Raw genomic sequence first — 25029 nt, forward strand, 5'->3', positions numbered from 1 at the left:
TAGGGCTTTCTAAGGTGTCCGCATGCTAGTTATATAACTACATATAACTGTAGTTATATGTAATTTAGCTAAAGGACTAATTACTAAGGCTATTAGTATTATATCACATACTAATATAATAGTTTACCTCTCTCTGCAAGTTTAGCTAAATTTGATCCAAACCAGAAGAGCATATTTTACGCAGTATTGAGTAAGTTTATGATCTTTCCGTGGATTTCAGGCCAGAAAGGACCCCTAATCATGTGTTATAAGTAGGTACTGCCATCTGGTAATATCTGAGTAAAGTTGCAGTATAGTGAACGAAAAGTGAGGAATACGCGCTGGTTAGTGGCAAAAGTTCGTTTTCTAATTTCATATCTATATATATAAAAGAGAACGTACAAATCCTTTGTCCGCTCATCACGCTAATACGGCTGAACCAATTTCTTTTATTTTTGGGGTGTTATTAGGATTTGGACCCTAGATGGTTTTTATCATATCACTTTAATTTTCAATTACCAGTGTCTTGAGATAATTGACCATTCAGGTGTCCATTACGTACAAATCCTTTGTTAGTTCATCATAGGTATAAAAATAAACGTATGTATATGCAACCCGCATGACCGTGTCACTCGGCGGGTTAACATAAATGAAAGGCGTTATAATGGTTTTTATCATATCACTTGAAAGCGAAAAAGTAAAAATTATCTAAGTAACAAAGTTTATTGCGTTCGGGGGTGACCGCAGCGAAGCGGGGCGGGTTAACATAAATGACAGGCGATATAATGTTAACATTTACTGCAATCTTCTATGGTTTTTATCATATCACTTGAAAGCGAAAAAGTAAAAATTATCTAAGTAACAAAGTTTATTGCGTTCCGGGGTGACCGCAGCGAAGCGGGGTGAACGCTGCTAGTTATATATATATATATCTGTGGCTTGAGTCTAAAAGAACCAATGTCACATTTTGGCGAAAATGAGATTTTCAGCAATTTGAAAGTCTTTAAATGTATATTTTCTTGTGTAAGATGGGCAAGTGGCAACATGGAATAGTTTTAGAATAATTTTCCAAATAATGTTATAGGCCCTTGCTGAGGCTGAAATATTTGTTTGAAAAAGCCTAAAGTATTCACTGGCCTTTCTTCAATTGAAGGGTAAGGGGAAAAAAGAAGGAATGTCACAAAACTGCATTTTCGAGAAAACTGCGATTGAATATTGAAAGCCGCGTAAGAAGAATAGGGTTAGTTACATCTTTTGCCCCTTTTTACACGGACATTTTTACATCTACGTATGCATGGCATATATAGTCAAATAGTACCAAGAGTCACCAACAGATGGGACAAAGCACCCGAAAAAGCACATACATGGACATTCCTTGTTTTTTTCCCCTTACCCTTCAATTTATTAAAAATAATGTTTATTAGGGCCAAAGTGAACATTGACCTTTTTTGATCCAATATTGTTAATATTTTGACGCAACCAAATTGAGAATTGGCCTTTTTCGATCTAGTGTTGTGGAAACTTTTGTTGAGGCCAATGTTTAAACTTTGTACTTATTTGTTTGACTTGAAAGGCGGCGTCTTCTGTGTGACACCTAAAGGAAAATAAGGTAATAATGTTGTGTTATTGTGTCTGTAAGTGTAAATCCGACAACAATCTGATCCATAGTGATCAATCATGGTTAAAAGTGTGTATTTTTTTAACACTCCATAGGGTTGCCAATTCAGCCACTTTGTGGCTAGATCTGGCCCTTTTGAAACCCTGGCTAGCCACAAATATTCAGAAAAGCCACTAGTAGCTTTTCTAGCCATGTGCTTTTTGTTTTTAGCCATTTCTAGCCATTTTCTGAGTTCAACAACTTTTTGATATAGGTTGTTTATCGTTAAGTGTCTAACGTTGTTTTGGGACTTGTAATACAGTAAGGAAACACCCGTTAAAATTTCACTTAATGCTTAATGTTTCACTTCAAGGAAAAGAATAGCTGCATAATTTGTAAGCAAGCTCAAAGTTTAAACTTTCAATAAAGGGCCAATGTCATTGTATCTGTTAAAAAGCTAGTAGAATTTTAAGATCAAAAGGGCCAATGTCAAGAAATTTCTCGGAGATAAGCTGAGATATATATATTCATGAAAATGCAAGTGTTTGATAGGCATATCTTTCATTGGTGAAAGTATGAATTTTCTATTTGCAAGTATGTTTGAAATACCTTCAAACAAACAAACAAACAAAAAAAAAAAGTAAGAAACGTTCAAATGCGATTTTCTCAAAATGGTATTTTTTGACATTGGCCCTTTTGGACCCAAGCCACAGATATATATACAAATGGTAAAACTAAAAATATGTCTAGAAGAGTGAATATTGCGTATAGCTCGTTATTAACAAAGAAAATATTTGGCCTATAATGGCATGAGTTATGCTTAACAAGTAGTTCTGGAAAATAATGTTACAGTAATTTTACCTGGGAAAAAGTATCTTGTATCCTTTCAAAATAAGATTTTCAATTGATGTGCATTTCATGTCATCTCTCCTTTCCCAAGTATTGAATACACGTTCTACCAAAGCATTTCTTGGTTCTGAGGTGCAGTATCTGAAGTAAACAATGCAAGCTCTTCCCAGATCAAGTCTGCAGATGTCAGATATGAATTAGGAGTTGGAGAAAAGTGGGAACTCAATAGTAACTTAATGTTGAAAAATAAACCAAAGAACTCGAGACAACGAACTTGAATATCCAGATATCAAAATAATGGAGACTGAAAAATAAAAGTACCTCATTAACACGTCGTGGGACCGCCGTTAGCCTGTACAACAGCTAAGATACGACGCGGAATGGAAAAATGTAAATCGTGAATAGCTTCTAGGGAAATATTGTACAATTTCTTATAAATTGCAGCACTCAGTTCCACCACCGAGGATGGAGAAGAAAATCTGCTTCGGGGTCTAAGCTCCAGAACTGATCACATTGTTCTGAGATCTGGGTATTATGCGGGCAATGGTATGTATTGTAGTTCATCCTAATGTTCACGAAACAACTTCACCAAAGCCTACTGACGAATTCTCATCTTGGAAAATTACGTAACTAGCGGGATACAACATATGGACCATAGGATTTACACGGATCGCCTAGATGCCAGTTACACATATTACTCATACTCGATGCCAAACATTGATGTTAAGACACTTATCTTACAATATGCCATGTGGTGTCCCCACATCGTCGTATCTTTACGATCCCTACCGTCGAAACAAGACCACAGAGGTTGAAAGTTACATTACGTTTTTTTTCTTCTTCTTCTCTTTACCTCTAGCATCACCCCGCTAAGCATCTGCGCGAGTCTTAGACCATCCAATGTATTGGTAAAAACAGTTGCGTAGTTCATATATACAAGGGTCATACTGAAGCTATTGAGCAAGTTTTGGTTTTATTAGAGAACATTATATAGAGACAGTGAGACAAACTTCACAACTTCCCACCTGATGAACCGGTATTGTAAAAGTGTTTTTTCTTTTTAGGGCATTTCTCCAGCAATGCAGAACCGAGTTTAAGAAATGTTTACACAACTGCGAACACTTGTTTCCCCAGCTTAAAGAAAAACAAATTACAACCCTCTACATCTCAGAAGATCGTGTTAGTAATTTCATCAGCAGCCGACAGTTTTTGATTTCTTTTTTGCTGGCGACGTTGAATAGTGCTCTGCATTTTTTCTTTTTCTTTTCTTTTTCTTTTTTTTTTCAAATTCATAATGATGGAACCAGTTTTTATTACCGGTAGCAATACTCAATAAAAGACTATCTCCTTTCTTTCGGTCTCTGTTCTGAACGGTATCTTTCCGCTTCATTTTGTGTTCAGTCATCAATAAACATGAAATCCTGAGGACACAAATTTTGTCAATAGCCTGCGCTTGCAATAATGTCCTGCACTGCACTGTACCGTATAGCTATTGTAGGTACAGTGATGAGTACTTAATGACTGCGTTCCGTAAAGACAGTTCGTGGGCGAACGATCCGAGAGTAATCTTGGATATTCATGCTTTCATCCTTAAATATTTCACCCAGCTTCTAATATTGCTTACCAATATCTCCACACACACGCTGAAAGCTATTATGAATTTCAGCAGAAAGGGTTCTGTCTTGAACAATGAATTCAATACAGCATGTTGTCGAAACGTAACATAATGGTCAGTAATTTCATAACAGCTCCTTGCCTTCACGCGATAAATGCTAAACACGTCACATATCGACGTGTTTAGCGAAGTCTGTAAATTACAACTACTTACTTTCAGAATATTCTGGTAAATATTCTTTAATATTGCCAATTACCTTCAGTATGTGTTTCGTATCATTTCTTTTTAATCGGTAAAAAAAGAAAAGTATTTCATATTTAAAAAGAATTATGAAAAGAAAACTTGATTAAACTTTACTATTACAAACGAGTTTACAAAGATTCTTCTATTTAAGTATGAAAATAGATGCATACAGCAAATCATAAGGCTACTACTACTTGTTCTAATAAACACGTATGTTACAAAGGTCTGATTAAATATTATACCGCAATATTGTCATTCTTGTATCAATTATGGGAATAACCCTATTGCAAGCTGTCATTTTTCTTTACATTAGATCATCCTTTCACACAAAAGTTCTCTTTTAATCCGTGATGCCACAATCATACTGATTTACCAAACAAAACAAAAAAAAAAACTGAAAAATACACGTGATTATTATAAAAAAGAAAGAAAGAAAATACAAATTGAAGTTTTATTATTGGTGATCTTGGAAATTTGGAAACTGACACAAAATTAAGGACTTCCATGGTAACTTTCACGACAACTGTATTTGGATTCTATATTAATACAATGAGATCGAACTTGAACAACTACTCTATTTGGCCACATATGTACAACTGTGCTGTTACATGTGAACTGAAAACTCGCATAGACTGTACCTTTAGAAATAGCACAACCCGTAGCCTCCGTATGCAGATTCATCTGTACATGCCTTGTGTAACATTACATTAGAAGTTATCGCTCAGACTATTTATTTTAACGACAAAATGAAGGAAAAATTTGATATCATGAGGATAAAAGTAAAATTCCTTTTTTTTTTTTTTTATATATATATATATATATATATATATATAACTTTTGCAATCTGGGATTCAGTAGCTTCAACTTCACAGAGAATGAATGATTGAATGATCTTCCAGAGCACTTTCGGAAACGAAACTCCTTGAGCAAACAGAACAATAAAATGGCATATCGGTTTTGTGCACAACTTGATGTTTTGTTAAGCTCTGCTTTACTTTGAAACTCTTTCCACATTTTTCACAGGAGAATGGTCTTTCGTCTGAATGACTCCTCAAATGGGTTTTTAGATTGTGATTGAAGCTAAAGCTTTTACCACATACTTTACAAGTGTACGGCTTCTCTCCCGTGTGCACAACTTGATGACTCTTGAGCAAAGACGGAAAGATAAAATTCTTTGGGCAGAAAGAACAAGTGTATATCTTAGCATTTCTATCATGCCTTACTCCTTCATCCATTACAACTCGTGCACAACTGAAAGATAGTAATTACGAGAAATTACTCACACATTTTCACATTTACAAGCTGAAGTAATAAATTTTCAAGTTTTTTTTAGTAATATACGAGATTCAATAATAATATATACAATTTATTTCATTTTCCTTCTCTATTTATTTTTTAAAAAATAATCACACGGTAACCTAATTCTGATACAAGGAAATTCGTTCAAAACATCAGCAAGGAATAAATATCTTATATACGGACATGTAAAAGTAAATCTGATGGTAACTTCCATAGTTCAAACAGATGATCACAGAATTTTGAAGTAATAAACTACATCTTCAACAATAGTCACACAGTCGATGAATGTGTATTTAATATCAAGAGTCTGTAGTTCTTTCTTTCATTCTTTCTAGCTCTCTCTCTCTCTCTCCTTTCTTTAAGTTTTCTCGATTACCTTAAATCAACGAGAAGCGTAAATGAAGTATAAATGAAAATAATCTTATGTTTATTCAGGTATATAGTTAAATTCTGAATATTAACTTGAACCCAGTATGTTACAGGAGAAACGGTGGATTCATGATCCATCGCCCATCTCTCGTGCAAGATATCTCTAGTTTGATCAAACACCACGAGTTTGTAGTGGACAACATCGTTATCTGTGGGTTTTCCCGGGATTCTTTGTTTCCTCCCACATTCATATTTCACCAATCCTTTCACAATTATTCACATCCTTTGATCTATAGGGTATTAACGTGGGACGTAAAACTGTACTTTACATTTTTTACAATGTTACACTTTCTGGAAGAGCAAACAGGGTTAACCGAATCCAAGTTTAATTTAATTTTACTTCATGTATACGGATACAAGCAATGGGATTTACACGGAAACATTACATCTAAAGTTCTTCATATCTGAGAGTAACTAAAATGTACTACTTTAAAAAAGAACTCCATAAAACTAGTATTACGACATATACAGAATCATTTATTACCTATTTCCTCTACAAACCAATGTTGCATCTTCAAAATGAATTACGTGTCTTCGCAAGACAATGCACTTATGGAGATCAGACTGAATGGCTACTTATCAACTTTGTGAGATAACTGAACATTCTATCCTTTGCTCAATTGTAACTGCACTTCAACTTAAATTTCAGGAATGTGCATTTTGATGTATTTCTTCCAATTTTAATAAAAATATATCCTTTTTATAATCATCTAAAACAGCTGCAAAATCTTCCAAATAACTAATTTAATATATATTCCATAACGCAACGAAGGGTAATATTTTACCCCTCCATATGATTTGATATGCAAGTAAAGTACCAAGAACAGAGCATAGCTAAAAAAAGTAATTGAAAAATATTGCACACTGGTATAAGTGAAACTAACATATAGGGGTGGCCCAAAACTAGGTATACAGTATCGTATTGATCAGCTCATTGCATTTTATATCATTAAGTAGACTTAGTTTTTTACCATTTATTCTTAATGTGTTTTTACTTACATTTTAAGCTCGGAAGAGTCGAAGCAAATAAATCCATATTTTTACCATTTGTTCTTAATGTGTTTTTACTTACATTTTAAGCTCGGAAGAGTCGAAGCAAATAAATCCATAAACTACAATGTTATACTTGATCAATGCAGGAATGTATACCTACTTTTGGGCCACCCTGTAGTTCGTTGCATAATACATAAAGCTAGTATTGCAATTTTCTCACTAACACGATATATCATGAATTACAGTATGACCCTCCAAAGCAATTTCCGATATAAAACTTCTGCAGCTCTTCTAAAAAATAATCTGCTTGCTTTCATGACTAAGTAAATGTCTATCCAAGTACTTCTTCTGTTTGAAACTTTTCCCACATTGCTCACAAGAGAATGGTCTCATCTCTAAATGACATCTTAGATGAGTGTTTAGGTTACTTTTCTGACTAAAACTTTTACCACATTCTTTGCACAAGAATGGCTTCTCTCCTGTGTGTACAAGGTTATGTTTCTTTAAAAGAGAATGGAAAGCAAAAGTCTTTGTGCAGAACGAACAAACATATCCCTTAGCCTCGTTCGCATTTCTTACAGCTCTAACACCGACACAACTGCAAGAGAGGAATTACAAAAAAATATATACATTCTCTAACCTTACGAAAAATTAATTAATTTCAGTTACTCAGATTTTTGTACACGAAAAGTCAATATTAATGCCAAAAACATAAATTAACGAGAAAATACATTAGCAAGGAGTAGGAAATTAAGAAAGTATTTCAAGGAAGAAATTACGGTGCTGTGAACACTGCACAGAAACAATAATATCACAAAATCAACTTGTTAAGAACAGTGGTCCGTATCTACTTTTATAGATGGATCTTAATGATAACACGTGACTGTGCTTGTCGATTCCATGTTAACAGCTCGTCAAAATGGGTCGAATCAAAGATGTGACAGAATGTACAACGACAATTGTGTTCGAGCATGCCTATGCGCACACAGTAAACGAAGTTTAATATGTTGGTGTACCAAAGCATACTGTTCAAAGTGTTTATAGAGAATAGTCTGTAGCGAGTTTGAACCCAAAACTTTGATCGAAAACAAAAAATCCGAGGAACACCCAACGAGTTGTTTGCCTTGTCCGAAAAAAACTTCGTGCAACAGGTATATGTCGACAAGTGACACAAGAAGCAATTTCTCAATGTGGTGCATATAGTTACAGGTCTTTCCTTGCCTCAAGAGCACAGAATATCTGTCTGTAGTTAACTGAAGCGTGCATTGTGGTGCGAAGAGTCTCATTTGTTTCTATTTCAATTAGGCAAGGAGTCACGTGCACTGAAAGGCCAATAAAGCATTTAACTCGCAGTGTGGTTAAATCCGAAGTAAGATAATGGTGTGGAGGGTTTAATACTATGACTCGGGGTCGCTCACACAGGTAAATCTAAACATGAACCAATACTTTTATTTATTTATTTATTTATTTGGACACAATCAGAGTGACCATCTGTTGCCGTTTCTCCATTTTCATGATGAATATGTAATGGCCACTCTCATCTTCCAAAGATGACAACTGCCACGTTCAGAGGACTAGCAGCGTTTGTATAGTTTGAGTAACATTTAAGTACTCTGTCATACCAGGTCTAGTCTTAAAATGAAATAAAATCTTTGAGTTTTACGTCCCACGGTTATGCCGGTTAGGCTAAAGGAGACGGTGATGATGAGAGATGAGTGAAATGGTAAAATGAAGAAAGTGGGAGGAAACGGCAGAACCCCGAGAAAACCCACGAGCACGGTGTTTGTCCACCACAAAGTTCACTTGGCGGGGGCTGGGATCGAGCCCGTGACCCCAAGCACCAGAGGTGAACGCTCTACCACTGAGCCACCGCGCCCCCCTCTTGTCTAGCCCACAAGCGAAAGGTATAAACAGGTATTTCCCGTACTCAGCTGGAACTCTGGGATCTACTGATCAGCGAATAGACTCACATCGATATGGAACAACTGCTGTTATCCAGAGAAGACGTCTGCTAACAGGTATTAGATGAGTTCTACAGGAAAATGGCTAATTTATTTGTATGATATGTTTGTGTAACTATTACCTACTACACCATTAAATTCAAATATTAATTCTTATATTCTACAAATGCCTACTAAGTAGCAAGAACTACTGGTTTAACAAATATTTCTGTCGTATTTTCTAATCAAGAACATACGCAGTCACTTATTGGCACATTGAATTATGCGTTTGTTTTCATAAATAAGAACTTGAACTTCCTTGTGCTACGTGGTTAGCTTACGAGCCTTCGGCGTGTGGAAGATCCGGATTAGATTTCAGGCGGTAGCTCAAGTGCTTCCGATCCCACGTTAAGGTGTAGTTCCATATCTCATATAACCTCGTTGCTGAGATGGACGCTGAACTCAAATCCAACCAAATAAAGAACCTTCAGCCTACACTTCAAAAAAATAAAATATATATATATATATATATATATATATATATATATATATATATATTCCCTGTTACTTTAGATGAATTTTCTCTGAATTTATATAATAGTGAACAAGGTACACATCATGTATTGTTGTCCCTGACGGAAAGCGTGCATACGTTATTCGTCATTACATCAATTCAATGTAACACGTTCACAAGGTCAAAAAGTTATTTTCCTCCCCTAAACTCTGTCTCAGTTTTAGAAAGCTGCAACGGGGAAGTGACTCTTCAACACCATGTTGTGCAGGGTGACTGTCTCCAACTGTTATACTAATAGAAATAGTACGGTTTAAGGAAATAAAAAAGAAAGAAAAACAAACTAAAGGTAAGGAGCACAAAAATATCAATGCAACTGACCCGTTTTCAGCATTGTATTATGTTATCTTGTTGCTAATCAACAAAAACGCACTACAAAATTCACTGAAATTCCTCACCCAGGTCAATGTACAGCAACTGTAATCACGTTGATCGACGTGACAACAACTAATATGAGTTAATGTTGCCAAATTTACGTACCTTATTAAAAGAAAAGTTCATCGAGAAAGAATAAACTTATTTTTTGTTTATTTGTTTACTCCAAGTCATTCTAGCTTTTACTGTCTAACTACTGCAAAATAACTACATCATTTAAGTACCGGTAGATCTCACGATCTAATTTACATCATGCTTCTTCTCTTGTAGGGTGTAGGTAGTGTAGCAAATAATTATAAGAATATATCGGACTACACGAATCATGAAATTATATCCAGAAAAATACTTTTATAAAATAACTTCACAAAGTGTCTTCTGCCAGTCATCTTCCACTTACTCTGTGAATACAGGCAACAGTCACATTTAAAGAAAAAAACTGTATTATATGTGCATGCATTACTGTGGTAAATAAAAGTGCACCATCTGCTACTAGGTACGGTGCTATGACGTATTTACATATTTCAGTTTAAGTATCTTTTAAAAGTGAGACAGAGTTTAGTCTAGTTCATTCTTTTTCAACACAAATTCAAGATTAAAATAAATTTTCCAGTACTCAATATCTATACAAGAAGGAGCAGTTGGTATGTTCAGTGAAACAGCTCGAAGTGAACTATTGCTTTAATTGATCGAATTTCGGATGAACCAAAAGGATAGTGGCTACTAGTGCAATGAACCATACGATGCAATCTGGGAAACTAAGAATGATGATCAGTGCCAACTTTTCGTTTCGAAAAGTGGCTGTCACTGTCTCAGTTTACACTACTTTTACAATTACACTAGTACTAGCTACATACAAAATATTGACGGTTTAACAAAATTATATTAGCAACTGTCCCATTCCTCACTGAGATATAGAACTGCCGTATGTAACAGAGCTTCTTACTTACATCACTTGTGAATTGCTTCATGTGCTTTCAAATCAGTTTCAGAGGTGAAGCGCTGTAAGCAAATTCTACAATATTGCATATGTACTAATAACAGGTGATTTTTCCAGCTACTCTTCACTTTAAAACATTTTCCGCACTGTTCACAAACAAATGGTGAAAGATTTGAATGGCTTTTCATGTGAGTGTTCAGATTACTCCTCTGATTAAAACTTTTGTCACATACTTTACAAGAGTATGGCTTCTGTCCCGTGTGCACTAACTGGTGTTGCTGTAGGCGACAACGAAAATCAAAACCTTTTGAGCAGACGGAACAAACGTACCTCTTAACAGAACTTTCGTTTCTTAGAACATCCACCACAGATCCAACGTAACTGCAAGAAATCAATTAGGAAATTTACTCGAATAGGTTCCACTTAGTAGATGAAAGATTTGCAAGCTACTACACTCTTATCATTTTACTCAATCTTCTGATTTCATATTATAATATAAGAGTTAACTATACTGATAAGGATTACACTAAAGCATTAAGAACTTTTGCGTTGATGTGCGCAAGCGAAAGATCGATTATTTTAGCATTTCTGCAAATAATAATAATCGAATTTAATAGAGGATGACAGGAGAATAATAGAAAGAATTGCAAAGGTCTTATTATACGCTTGAAGGACATAGGTTTAGAAGTAAATGTAGAGAAAACTAAATACATGGAAGTGTGTCGGGATCGTAATGAGGCAAATTATGGATGCGTTAAAATATTAAATATTACTTTTGATAAAGTGGATATTTCCAAATATCTACGATCAATATTAACAGACGAAAATCATATGCACGAAGAAATTAAATGTCGACTAAAAGCGTGTTATTATTCAGTTCAAAATCTCTTTTTGTCGCGAATTCTGTCGAGGAATTTGAAGCTTAAAATATATACAATGATAATCATGCCTGTTCTGTATGGTTGCGAAACATGGTCGCTTTCTCTAAAAAAAGAACATAGACTGAAAGTATTTGACAACAAGATCCTGAGACGTATATTCGGACCCACGAGGAACGGGAATGGGGAATAGCGGAAACTTCATAACGAGGAACTACATAATTTGTACGGTTTGCCAAACATTGTTAGGATCATCAAGTTTAGGAAACTCAGGTGGGCAGGTCAAAAACGCTTTCAATGTCTTGACTGGAAGACCAATCAGAAAACAACCATTAGGAAGACCGAGGCGCAGACGGGAGGACAATATTAAGACGCAACTCGCAGAAATAGGAATACAAAGTAGAAACTGGATCCAGTTGGCTAAGGATAGAAGCCAGTGGAGAGCTTTTGTGAATGCGGCATTGAACCTCCGCGTTCCATAGGTCATAGAGTTAGTTAATAATAATCACAAGTCTTCACTTCTTTCTTTGAAAAAATTACAATTACTTTATATATAATAAATATCAACCGTATTTTCTCTCTTAAATACATTTTATTTTTATTTCAGGAATTCGAGGAGGTAACATAACAAGTAAACTTACAAATCCTTAGTTTTTTCTGTATTTTAATATTTCTAACACAACAATCTCAAAATCTCTGACCACACTGCTTCACACTACTTTCTAATTACTAGATCGCAATTAAGTTTAAAATTTAATGATTTCTCCTTCTTTAGAAAACAGACAGACGAATTTACAGACTTTTTACCAATAAAAAGTTTATACACAGTATCAGAAATAAATCAAAAGCTTTTCTATCTTCCAACTTTCATATACTATGCAATGTCATAGTGAAACATCTATACGATGATGGTAAAACATGAAGTGCACGTTAGTACAGACAAGCACATTACACCCTTATGAATTAAATTCATACGAGAATGACAAATTATATGTCACTTTTTTGGTCATTATTCGATTTCTCGCTCAAATAGCTGGTCACACTGAGATCTATACGCTGGGAACAGTTGACAATAACTTAATTCAAAGTTCTAGAAAAATCAACTGTAAACTAATAAATAGTTGTTCTCATTTTATATCAACCCCTTAACATACAGAGTTCTGTAAAAAAAAAAAATTATGTTTTAATTTTGATTTATTTTATTCTTACAAAATATCATCGTTTAGATATAATAATAGTGATAACACTAAACATCGAAGAAACTGAAGATAGAAAGAGTATATTCAACAAGTTTTTAAAATATATATACGAATCAACAGAAGGTAATTCAGTGCAATTAAAGACTACATTTCCGTAAAATTTAAATACTCAGACTTACACTCAAAAGAGGTCAATTCTGTAGAAGCTAGATGAATCATAACGAAATAAAAACATTCTAGTTTTCCTTAAGATCTTCTGTTACAAGATGAAAGTATATTTTAATAAATAACCTACAGTTTAATAAAAAGAATCATGTAAGTGATACAAGCAATACAATTTAAGTGTGGTTACAATTACGGTAACAACGTGTCACTGAGCACTAACATTTACATTATAGCTATATCCATATCCATCTTCATAATACACTATATTAGTGTGTGTATTATATATATACATAGGTTGAGCACAAAAACAGTCCCTGATTTGAAAGGGTATAACTTTAATACTAAAGTACTATTCTGCTCAAACTTTCGTAGTAGTTACATAAACTTAAAATGTTCTTGATGTGGATTAGAATAGAAACACCTGATGTGTGCGTCATATGTTACGTAAAAACCATTGAGTTGATAATCCAGCTTCAGTCAAATTTTGTAAATAGTAACCTATGTAACGGAGTTCATAGCTGCACTGATGTGTTTCTGAAGATCATTCACGCTTCCGGGTGGTGAAGGAATATACATCAGATTTACCAAATCTTCACAAGATTTGACTGGAGCTGGATTATAGTCTTGGTTTTTACATAATAGATGGCACGTACATTGCGTGTCTGTAATTAAAATCAACACCACTAAAAACATTTTGAGTTTATGTAACTACTACGAAAGTTTGAGCAGAATAGTACCTTACACTTTTAGTTTGTTTGGACTTGAAACGTGGTCCTACAGCTTCATGAGTTTCAAACCACATGAGCAACCATCAGGAACTGAAACTGGATATACTGTGATGAAGGCACATGTCTTAACGATATAGACAGGAGGGAGCTATACATGTACTTTTGTACTAAATATTAAAATGTACAGCGTCTTATTCCTGTGAGGTAATGGAAAGGCGCAGCAAATTATTCAAGCTCCCATTAGCCTAGTTGCAAGCTCCTTAAATCATAAAAAAAAAAAAAAAAAAAAAAAAAAAAATCTCCAAAAATTTATTTAACTTATAAATGATTTTGCTCCGTAAAATCCTACACAACATTACGTAAGATATACATCAAAGAGTGTGAAGAATTCCATGTTGTTTCAATTCAGTTTCATAGGTAAAACTTTTTGAACATATTCGGCAGTAAAATGGTTTTTCCGGTGTATGAACCATTAAATGAACTTTCAAGTGTTGTCTCTGCTTAAACCGTTTTCCACATTTTTCACAAGGAAATGGTGTCTCTTGTGTATGTATTCTGAAGTGAGTGTTTAGGTTACTTTTTTGATTGAATTTTTTACCACATACTTTACACGAGTAAGGCTTCTCTCCTGTATGCACACGTTGGTGTATAATTAAATAATTGCGAAGAGAAAACCTCTTGGGGCAGTATGAACAAACGTATTTGTTAGCCAAGCTATAATCTCTTACACCTTCTTCTTCAATAATTTGTCCACAACTGAAAAAGATTACGAAAAATTTATTCGGGTCATTTTCTACTTACATCCACATATACTTCAGCAAAACTCGGAAGTCTGTAGATAAAATATCATGTAAGTTGAAAGAACCAATTATCTTTGTCACTAAATTTTCGCAAACTTGCTACAGCAGAGAAAAAAAATAATTTTTAAGAAAGCTATGAATAAAAGTATATATACGTATAAGCGGTGTTGCAAAGTACATTTCCAGTGTACTTTTAGTGATTACTAGTATAGTGAACTTGTCTATGTTGGCCACTATAGTTCACTGAAAAGTAGCCCACTTAGAGATATATTCAACTTACAGCAAGTAAGTGTATTTTGCAGCAAAAACTATTGTACACTGTAATATAACTGTTTCTAATGCAATAACTAATCATCACCTATGTATTAATTTGTATTTTATACATGTTACGTAGCAAAAATTATTCATACAATATAAAAACACCACATTAATAAATATCAATATTAGTTTGTCATTTGCACAGTATGTCTTAAATGTTGTGATTTCGGAATACTAATTACCTACAAACACTACGGCACATTCTTTCTTGTTTCCTCCCTTCCAACTACGACAGGAGATGCCAGTAGCAATGTCAATTCCAGGAAATATCTTATTCCTTTTAGTAGCGAAATACCAAAAGTGACACTTCTATGCGTTTGAAAATAGCTTTAATGGATTAACCAGCAAAGAGTGGAACGATTTGTTTTTAATACTTCGAAATTTGAATCTGGTTGTAATGTGTTGTCAATTTCATGCAAGACCCTACAACGGAAAAGTTTCGAAATCTTGAAAAGAAACTAACGACGCCGATATCTCAATAAAATTATTTGGACTGAACAACCAAATATAACGCAATATAATGAGAAACCTGAGTATCGCCGATCATTTCATACACTCACCGACAGTAGACATAAAAGAAACGACCGGTAGCACCGCCTGCTGTATTTTGGAAAAGTTACTATCAATTGGCAAGATTTCCCCCTTTCTCCTTGAGTTTCTTGGTCTCCCGAAACATACAACAATGAATGATATTCTGAAAGCGTTTCTACGAAATGTAGGTAACATAAGTGTCCAACATACAGATTAATTTAATATTAATGGCATAAGAACAACAGTGCTCCAATGCGGTCATATTCCAAGTTAGACAAGTTGACAATTTCCAGAGTAATAAGCAATACGAAGTCTTACAAGAAAATGCAGGTTCTATAAGAACAGGGTAGGCAGATGTCCACCTTAGAGAAATGGCAAAGCTACAGGTTTCACTATATTTCCATGTTTTCAAATATTTCGCAACAACAAATGACCACGGAAAGAAATTTAAAAAAAAATAAATAAATAAATAAAACAACTAAATATTATGATTTAGTGAAATTTCAGTTTGTAATCACAGTAATCGATATATGACAGGGTTCTATTATCTTGGATACTAATATGTATGTACTTTCATTGGAACCAAACAAACGTTTTTAATTACATTTGCAGGTCATTAATGTTTAACAAAACCTGATGTGCATCACTCAAGAAGAACCAAGCTGGACTAACATTTTGTAACGAATTTGTCAAGATTTCTCCTTCAGTGAATTCCTATGTTACGAAATGGGAAATTTGGGATATTTCATAATATACCAGTTTCAAATAAATTTCATGGCACACCGTGCTCACAGTCCACAGATTACAGATGGCTGTACATACATTTTAAGTGTGTACTGAGCATCTTTTTTTTCAAGCACTGGAAAGATCAATCCCTCTACAATAGCATGCTAAAGCAGTACAATAAATTCGAAGAAAAGAGTATTTTGTATAAGGTAAGCGTTGCGTAAAGCCTGGAATAACACAAGAGTGTGACACAAATGATGGAGTCTTTCCAGAACAGTTTCACAAAATCTGCCTAGAAGACAAGCCGGTAGATCAACATCCCGTACACAACGATATGGAAAATTCTTCGAAAACGTTAACAAGTGAAGTCGTATAAATTGCACCTGCTGTAAGCAATTACCCAAACAATGGAGTCCAGTAATCTGCTCCAAAATGCAGCCACTCATGGAAGAGAGTTAAAGCAGAAAGTTAACCTTCAACGGCGAGAAAGTCTTTCACTTGTCGGAACATGTAAACCGGAATAACATCAACACATGGGAAAGGAAAACTCCTGATACTACAGTCCAATACTTGAAACTAGTTTAAAAAAATCAACGTACTCTAAGTCATGTCATACAGGACGATTTATGAACATATTTTTCTTCGTTGACGCAACAATTATTGGCTATCTATTTTGGTCTGTAAAATATTATCTGAGTTTCTAAGAATTACTAATTGCAGAATTATATAATATATAAATGAATATGAGGTATTATATATATGTTCTCAAAAATTTGAATTGTCTTGGATGGTGCAAAAGTGCGGGAACACCAAAATAAAAGGCAGGATTTCAAAAATAACACTATAGGTTAGTAGTATAGTTAGGGAAACCTTTTAGGACATGTTTCTTATCTGAAGATGATAGATTCCCTGTCTTCTACCAACATGATGGTGTGCCTCGGATTATGGAAATTGTGTTCGTGAGTATTTGGATGTGCAGTTTCTTAATTCGTGAATCGGTAGGCGTGATACTGTGAAGTGACTATCACGTCCCCTTGACCTCACTCCCCTAGATTTTTATCTTTGGGGACATCTCAAGTCCATTGTGTATTCAGTGAAAATTCGGGATATTGACCAGGAACGCATAATAAACATGTGTGCAAGCATATCTGCAAGTACGTTGGGCAAGGTTTTGGATGAATGAGAAAAAAAGAATAACAATTCAACGGAATGCACAACACATCGAACAAATTCCTTAATAATCGGAAGATATATGTGATATGTGACAGACGTTGTGAAAACCAAAAGGCAGTTATAACTTCGTCATGGTACGTGGTAAAACAAAAACAAATTTAGCATGGAATTCCTGAGAAAATTTCAGATGAGATCAAGAGTATCACAAAGTATGGTTTCCATTTAACAAAATGGAAGTGAATTCAAAATGGCATATTTCAAGATGGCAGCTATCGATATCACATGTTATAAAACTCTTTTCCTCGCCTGTAATACTAATCTAGTGTTACTTTCGTATTTTTTTTAAATCCTGCCTTTTATTTGGGTGTTCCCATACTTTGGAACATAATGTATATACTTTGTAGAGTCAAAAGGAAAAGCTATTCTTACCGCTATATTTTCGTTAATCAATAAGTTGAGAATAAATTGGCAACATTGAATCAAATTTCCTTGATGCAAAAATAATGTAACTCTATATGATTTTCCTAAAACAGTACAAGTTGGTCGATTTATTCCGAGTTACTGGCACAACGAACTCTAAAAGTATAAGGCATTTATACTAGAGACAGACGTTCAACAAAAATTAAATTCTGACTAATTGTTATAATCAAATAACTAAAGTTCTTAAGTAATATAGTGTTCTCCGTTGGTTTAAAAAATAATTTCGTTAAGTACTCGTATGTCAAACCCACGAATTATTATATATACAAAGAAATGAGTCACTATTCTCAATTTTATATATAAACCGAAAAAGAGTCAAATTACGAAGTCAAGTACTCTGGCTACAGTTTCTGAAAGCTGCACTGAAGTAAATCATGAGACTATAGACTAATTTTTACAATCTTCCTTACCCCCAGAAAACATCGAGTCAGATAATGAATAGAGATTACTTAGTGTCATTCCAAGAGGCACTAAGAACCATACAAGTACATAAAATATCGATTTTTACGATCTGTGAAGGTAAGGCGCCCATACACAACTTATTTTATATGTTCACAGGCTCAGTTAAAAAGGAAATTGTTTGGAATAAATGCAGTACACAGAGGAATGTTATAATTACTTCTTTCTTCGTAAAATATGATCGTAACAACTTTAAGTAGTAGTGTAGTTGGTCTTTTCGCAGTTTTAAAATAACGAAAAGAAATGAAAATTATCAAAATATAAATGCAATTTTTTTCTTCCGACAGAAAATACACTACCTACATTCGCAGTACTGAACTGTACATGTTTCGTATCCAAATATAACGCATTAAAAAAAATAAACTCTATTAAGTGACCACCCATCTTAACGACAAATTTTTAATGGAATGAGCAGTGGTGGTTTATTAACAGCGGTTCTGAGACAATAATGATTTAAAACAAGCGAGCGAAGAATCCATCAGACGGTAGAAACACTCTATAACACGAATAAACTACGCACGGAATACAGAAAATTCCAGGCGACAAGCGGGCGGGAGCGTCTTGCGTAAGTTTTGAGCTTTGTGGAAGTGCTGTCCAATTGTTAAGTGCCTGTTTTATAGATGTCGCTTAAAAGAAAGCTCACAGCTTTTCTTCTACTATCCTGTTGGTCGGAATGAGAGGTGGTCATTCGAATGGAAGATTCGAAACGAACCTTGGTTATGAAAAATCAGATTGGTTCTTGGAAAATAAATAAATATATATATATTGCCTTTTTCCGAAGTTCAAAGTTCAATCGTGTGAAGGCAGTAATGTATAGTAGGAAGTTCGGAATATATGGCCAGCAAGGAACATTTACTGTTCGAGAAACACAGAACAGTTTTAAAAGTACTGTTACTAGCCAAATGTGCCCAGACATACTACACATTTCGTTATATCTCCCATTTTATACACACTACGGGAATGAGCGGTTTCACTCCCAACGAGATAGCGAACATTACACTCCCATCCAGAGTAAATAGAAATTGTACGAGTAATGCCAACCCATTCTCCAATCCAGAATAGAATGGCCAATGAAAACGCTGAAACAGACTATCAGCCAATCAAGATGTCCGTAACACTTCCCAGATACCCCCAAAATGTCTGTCATATCATTACTCGTATAATTTCCATTTACTCTGCTACCATCGCGAGATCAGTTTCCTTTATAATAATAATTATAAAAAAAAAAAAAAACTGTCAGAGAACAGAACAATGAAGAGAACAGAATAGAACAGAACAACGAACAGAACGAACAGATTCAGTTAAGTTCCTTTCATGCTCTTCTAATACTGAAGAATTTTATCTTTGGGTACCTAGCGCGCTTCGGGACGAAATCAAAAGGCCATGAACGCAATCGCATTGTACATTCCACCAATATTGCTCAAGCGCTGCTTTCCCATAATCGCACTTGTTTGGAGGCTTATGGTATAACCACTTTAAGTATCTATTGTAATTGTATTGTCACTTAAGTTGAAGGTGACGTACAGTCACTCCTTGGTATCTTCATGTACTTTCCTCTATCACAGCACTATCTACCTTATCAAAATTATATAACAGCGAAACTGAATAGGTTATACACTATTCACATGCAGTTCAACGCTTCAGCAGAATTTTTAGATTTAAAAAGACGGAAGACACTCACTAATTTATAACAAAATATCATTCACCACTTAAGATCAGCAATAATAGAAAACTTTCGTGACAATAACATTTATTTTTTATTTATTTTTATTATTATTTAATGAAACAAAGGAGATAAATAATGTAAATATTTCTCAGAAGTACTTTCAGGGCTCATAGTGGTCTGGTCTCTTGTAAATAGTTAAAAAGTGGCCAAAAAGTACACGAAAAAGTGACCCAAAGCACACGAAAAAGTGACCAAAAAGTAACCAAAATCTCATCATGTCCCTTTTTTCCTTCGTCAATTTCTCCATCACCTCTCTCTCTCTCTGTTGTTTTGTTTCATCTTTTTTACTTCTTGTTTTAGCTTCCTCCTTTCTTAGGTTTTCTAAGTATGCTTTGTAGTTACGGTAAGCAGACTTAGCAGATGTAAAAAGCTTCTGAGTAAGTAGAACCAGTTCTGGCCTATTTCCGAATTTCTTCATCCCAGACATTATATTTAGCTTAGCATTGAGAGTTCTCAAAGCCATGAAATATTCAAATACTCTTAAGAAGAATATGCAACAAGCATAACACAAGACGAACATGATGAAACACACAAACACACACACACAACGTTGAGCGGAGCGTTAACTATTAAGAGAGAAGACTATTATGATAGAAGAAAGAATAGACACAGAAGGGTTCTCAACCCGACCTTGAGGGCTTAACCATCCACCAACCATTCACTGTGCTTCAGAAAGAATAAAAGCCGAAGTGAGAATAAAGCTCACTGTTTCACATGTGGCAGCAAGTACTGAAGCTTTCAAAAGAGTAATGAGTAACATCTTCCTGCCCTTTTCCATTTATTTTTATATTTTTCTTAGAAAACTGCCAATGCAAAACATAAATCACACGAAAAAGTCACTTTACCTCCCAAAAAAGTAACTTTTAGTGACAAATTTGTAAAAAGGTAACTTTTAGTGACCAACTTAAAAAAAATAATTTTTAGTTAAAAAAGTGACTCGCTATGAGCCCTGTACTTTCTACATCCTTTTATGTAAAAAGTGTAGTTAACATAAATGTGACTTTACACTTACCTTGGCTACTGACCTTCGGTTCCGAAATATTTCTTCATGCCGCAAAAGAAAAATTGTACTTCTAATAATCCACCTGACTCATCATTTCATACAAACTGTTATCACGTCATTCTTTGAACACATTCGCAACAGAATAATACAAACTATGCACACTGTATTCCAAATGTTGAATTTAAACGTACAGATTACGATATTTCATAGTAATGAAATAGTTCATTACATTCTATATGTAGGATGGTTGAAAAATTAAGACACTATATTTCTTTTGAAATTGGTATAATTTGTTAAGTGTTAAAATGTTTTGTTCTGTTACTTGCAATCTGTTACTCAATATTACAAGTAGCAGAACAAAACTACTAGTTATTGTATGACAATTTTTATATTACTAAACGTTTGTTGATTATCACAAATTAAATAAACATGCCTGTTTTCACATTAATTGTTTGTGTGTGTATGGTTGGAACAAAGAAACTGCAAAGTGGACACGGAAAACGAATTATTTACCAGAAAACAATGCCACACAACACTTAAAAGCACACTATAAACGCTTTGGCTTCAGTGCAAAAAGCAAGTAAAAAAAAATAAGAGAAAAATATGTGCAGTTCATTCCAAGATGGACCCTTCATATATATATATATATATATTTCTTTATTTTTTTTTTCTACTCCTCTCTATCTGATAAACTGTTTAGCGAAAGTACTTAACGCTTTACTTTTAGCTTTTGTCCGATAGTGTTTACAGCAGTTTCTGGTAATTCCTTACGCTGTTAAAAGGTTAAATACGACGATGTTCTAATTTGGGCAGGGATTATTATAACGTTGAAAAGAAATGATGTAGGTTACTATTCTGTTATCTTTCTAAATTGACTACCTTAATCACTTCTGGAGGATTATGCCGTTCGGCCCGTACTGTCACAAGAGAAAAGGTTTTATTTAGATTATATTAGTTTCCAATATTGTTTAGATTTCGTTTCACATTCACTAACTACCACAGTAAACGGCTCAACACGTACTGTCGTATGAAGAAAGCAAGTTGCTAATAAGTTTGTAAAGGAAATTTTGTTGCTAACATGGACGTGATCTTCCCTCGAAACCAAGAATTCCGAGAGGGGTGGAAGCTTTAGGACGATCAGTAGTGTCAATAACTTTCTGCGAACTGGACGACACAGTAACAAAATGTCGATGATCTGAGAGTAACATTTTGAAAGGGCCCTAAAAATATTGACAATAAATATCTCTACGCCCCAAAATATTAACAATAAATACCTATAAAGTGTTTTATTTTCTGATGAAGCTATTTTCTATGTTCAGAACATTTTAACCGTGATAACGAACGGATATGGGGGTTCTGAACATCCCCATCCCATTTGTGGTACTTTTAAGATGAATTCGGTCCATTTTTCTTCAATGTAGAGATTACATACCAAAACAATATTTCATCACAAATGAAGGAGTTGCAGGCATTTATCAGTTTTCAAAACGATGGACGCCCCTCATGGGTCTCGCGATGTTCGGATATTCTCGTCATTAGTACTTCTCCGAAAAGTAGATAAGCTACAGCCCCCGTTTCTCATGGTCCCCTCATCTCTTTTTATCACCTCATTGGATTTTTGCTTTGGAAATAAGTTCAAGTTATGTCTACCGAATTTCTGCTCAGGACGTTGCTACATTTTGCAGACGAATCATTAACACGCACACACGCTGCAACTTCCTTAAGCACAAATGGAATACTGCCTTTACATCGTACAATCAACCACAGGTTCACTAATGACAAATAAAATGACACATAGTTAAGTTACAACCTAAACCAACTTCTCTTATCAGTAGTAAAACAGTCGAGAGGGCATTAACGGCCACTCCCAAATTTTCAATAAACTGAAACTTGCTACTGTTACAAAGAATTAGTCAATTATAATTATCATGACGAGGCACAAGACCGTTGAATTGTTACCCTTAGATCTGCGAAGAAAAAGTTGGTTTTGTTTGTGTGTAAACTATATAAGATATATACCAATGTAAAATAGCAATATACATCAAGATCTGAAAAAAGAAAGTACCTACCATCAACCGCAATCCTTTTCTGATGTATTCCGGTATTACACTAAAGATCCTATCTCAGTCTTCTTCAATTTCTCGGATTTTTTTTCGACAGATAATACTACATTAACTTTTCTTGACGATTTTCAAATACAAGATTGTTACAGCTGTTCTTCTTTAGTGTTTAATAGTACTCCAACATATTTAACACAACTTTATCACAAATCGAAGATAACTCTCTTCGACAAAGAGTACGAACAATACATTGCATATATACCAATAAAGTGGTAATTATATAATTTTACTGTCATAATAAGACTCAATGTTTGGAGAATGACAACAAGACGGCCATTATTGATAGAAACAAGTGTTTCGCATTTAATGTGCACAATACATACATTTTATGAAATATAAACTACCTTCTCTGTAGAATTTCTACAAATTTTAACAGCACTTGCGATTCTTTCTAATGCATAGAAAGAAAAGATGTTCAACTAACAGAAAACAACTAGAAACGCAAAACAGCACAGTGAAACAATAGAACGCCACTGAATTAACCGCTTAGTGTCGACTTGACATGATGCCAACCTATATACATGGCAGTAATTTCTCTTCATACGCTTCCGACCAACCTACGCGGTAGTGATATTTCTTTCTTCACATGCTCCTACGTGGCAATGACATCTCCTTTTTAACATGCTTCCGACATCACTTCATTGTAGTGACTGTTGCAGTCTAATGTTTGAAATGGCATAACTCTATCTCATTTAACGTATTCTGGACGGCGGTTTTTCATCTTAAAGAGGTTGCTTTTAGAATGTGCGTTAAGGATACAAGATTTAAATACTTCTCCGTTCCTATGGTCAAGCCGAGATTTAAAAAACTCCGCGAGTGCGATTTAATGCAAATAATTTTACATTATTCGAAGAGAGTACAAACATTGTCGAAAGCAGAAGATAGCCTGTTACCGGAAATTACACATGATCTCGTCAATATGCAAAGTAACTACTAAAAGAAGAACTGAGAGGGAATGTACTTGTACATGAAGCAGGTATATACTAACCGTAAGTGCATGTCACTACGATCTTTTGTCCATTCAAATAAAACTGACGAGTAAACCACCCAATATTACATACTGAAATATTGTACCTAAAAGTCCACACAGCTCTGAGAATTCTTGTCTCTAATTTGTCAAATTAACGACAGAACTACAGGAATCGCAGATTTTACTCACGCTTCTCAGTAGTAGAATAAAGAATTGGTAAAGAATTTCCACACTAATAACTGTGTTCAGTTAAGTGAGCCACTACGTACTAATTACTGAAATACTTCGAATAAATTTCAGAGAAGAATACAGCAAATCAGCGAATAAATTAAAGAATGATCAGCCAATATTGATAACACACATAATTACACACAAGAAATTTTGTCTATATATATATATAAAAAAAAAAAGAATCAAGTTTTAAAGAAAACACGCCACATACATGATAAAAATCAATACAGATGTTGCTAATCCCCCATTTTACAACAAATCAATTTTCTAAGTATTCTAGTCTTTGTCAATGTAAAAGTGATCTAGGCGAATCGACAAAGCAATTATAAACAAGTAGTGCGATGTAGATTTCATAAAGACATAATAGTACTATCAACAAATGAACAATATTCAATAGTTACGAAAAAGAAAGAAATTTAATACTTCCTGTCTGCGCAAGAAAGAAAAAATAATAATAATAATAATAATAATCCTAAAAGTATGTCCCATAATGTGAATATTTCAGTTGCTATTAGGGTTTGGCATCAACAATTTGATATCGTTCAATGATTTTTTAACGCTTACTACCATTTCCAAATCAAAAACTTTCATTTTGTGTACGAAAATGTGTACGAAATTCTCAAGTACTTTCACAAGTGAATCAAGTGAAACCTACTAATAATGATTATACGTCACTTGTAAATAGGAACTGTGAC

At 34.4% G+C, this 25029-nt stretch overlaps 1 protein-coding gene across 50 annotated transcripts in view; it reads right to left on the reverse strand.

The window, feature by feature from the left end:
* The window catches only part of LOC145680673 (uncharacterized), a 613323-nt gene that overhangs the window by 534795 nt on the left and 53499 nt on the right, over positions 1–25029 (reverse strand). Inside the window, exons 4-5 of one of the 50 annotated variants that reach the window (XM_081751474.1) lie at positions 10838–11208; positions 7475–7602 (exon numbers count right to left, since the gene is read on the reverse strand). The exons of 47 other annotated variants lie outside the window; for them this stretch is intronic. In XM_081751474.1, coding sequence (XP_081607600.1) covers positions 10839–11208 — 370 coding nt within the window. In that variant the 3' untranslated portion in view covers positions 7475–7602; position 10838. Of the gene's footprint in view, positions 1–4791; positions 5535–5611; positions 7603–10837; positions 11209–25029 lie in introns of those variants that run through there. 2 more of the 50 variants (XM_081751469.1, XM_081751495.1) reach the window with 2 other exon arrangements.

The sequence above is a fragment of the Thermobia domestica genome, chromosome 3, assembly GCF_964235325.1.
Source record: "Thermobia domestica chromosome 3, izTheDome1.hap1.1, whole genome shotgun sequence".
NCBI classification, from domain to species: domain Eukaryota; kingdom Metazoa; phylum Arthropoda; class Insecta; order Zygentoma; family Lepismatidae; genus Thermobia; species Thermobia domestica.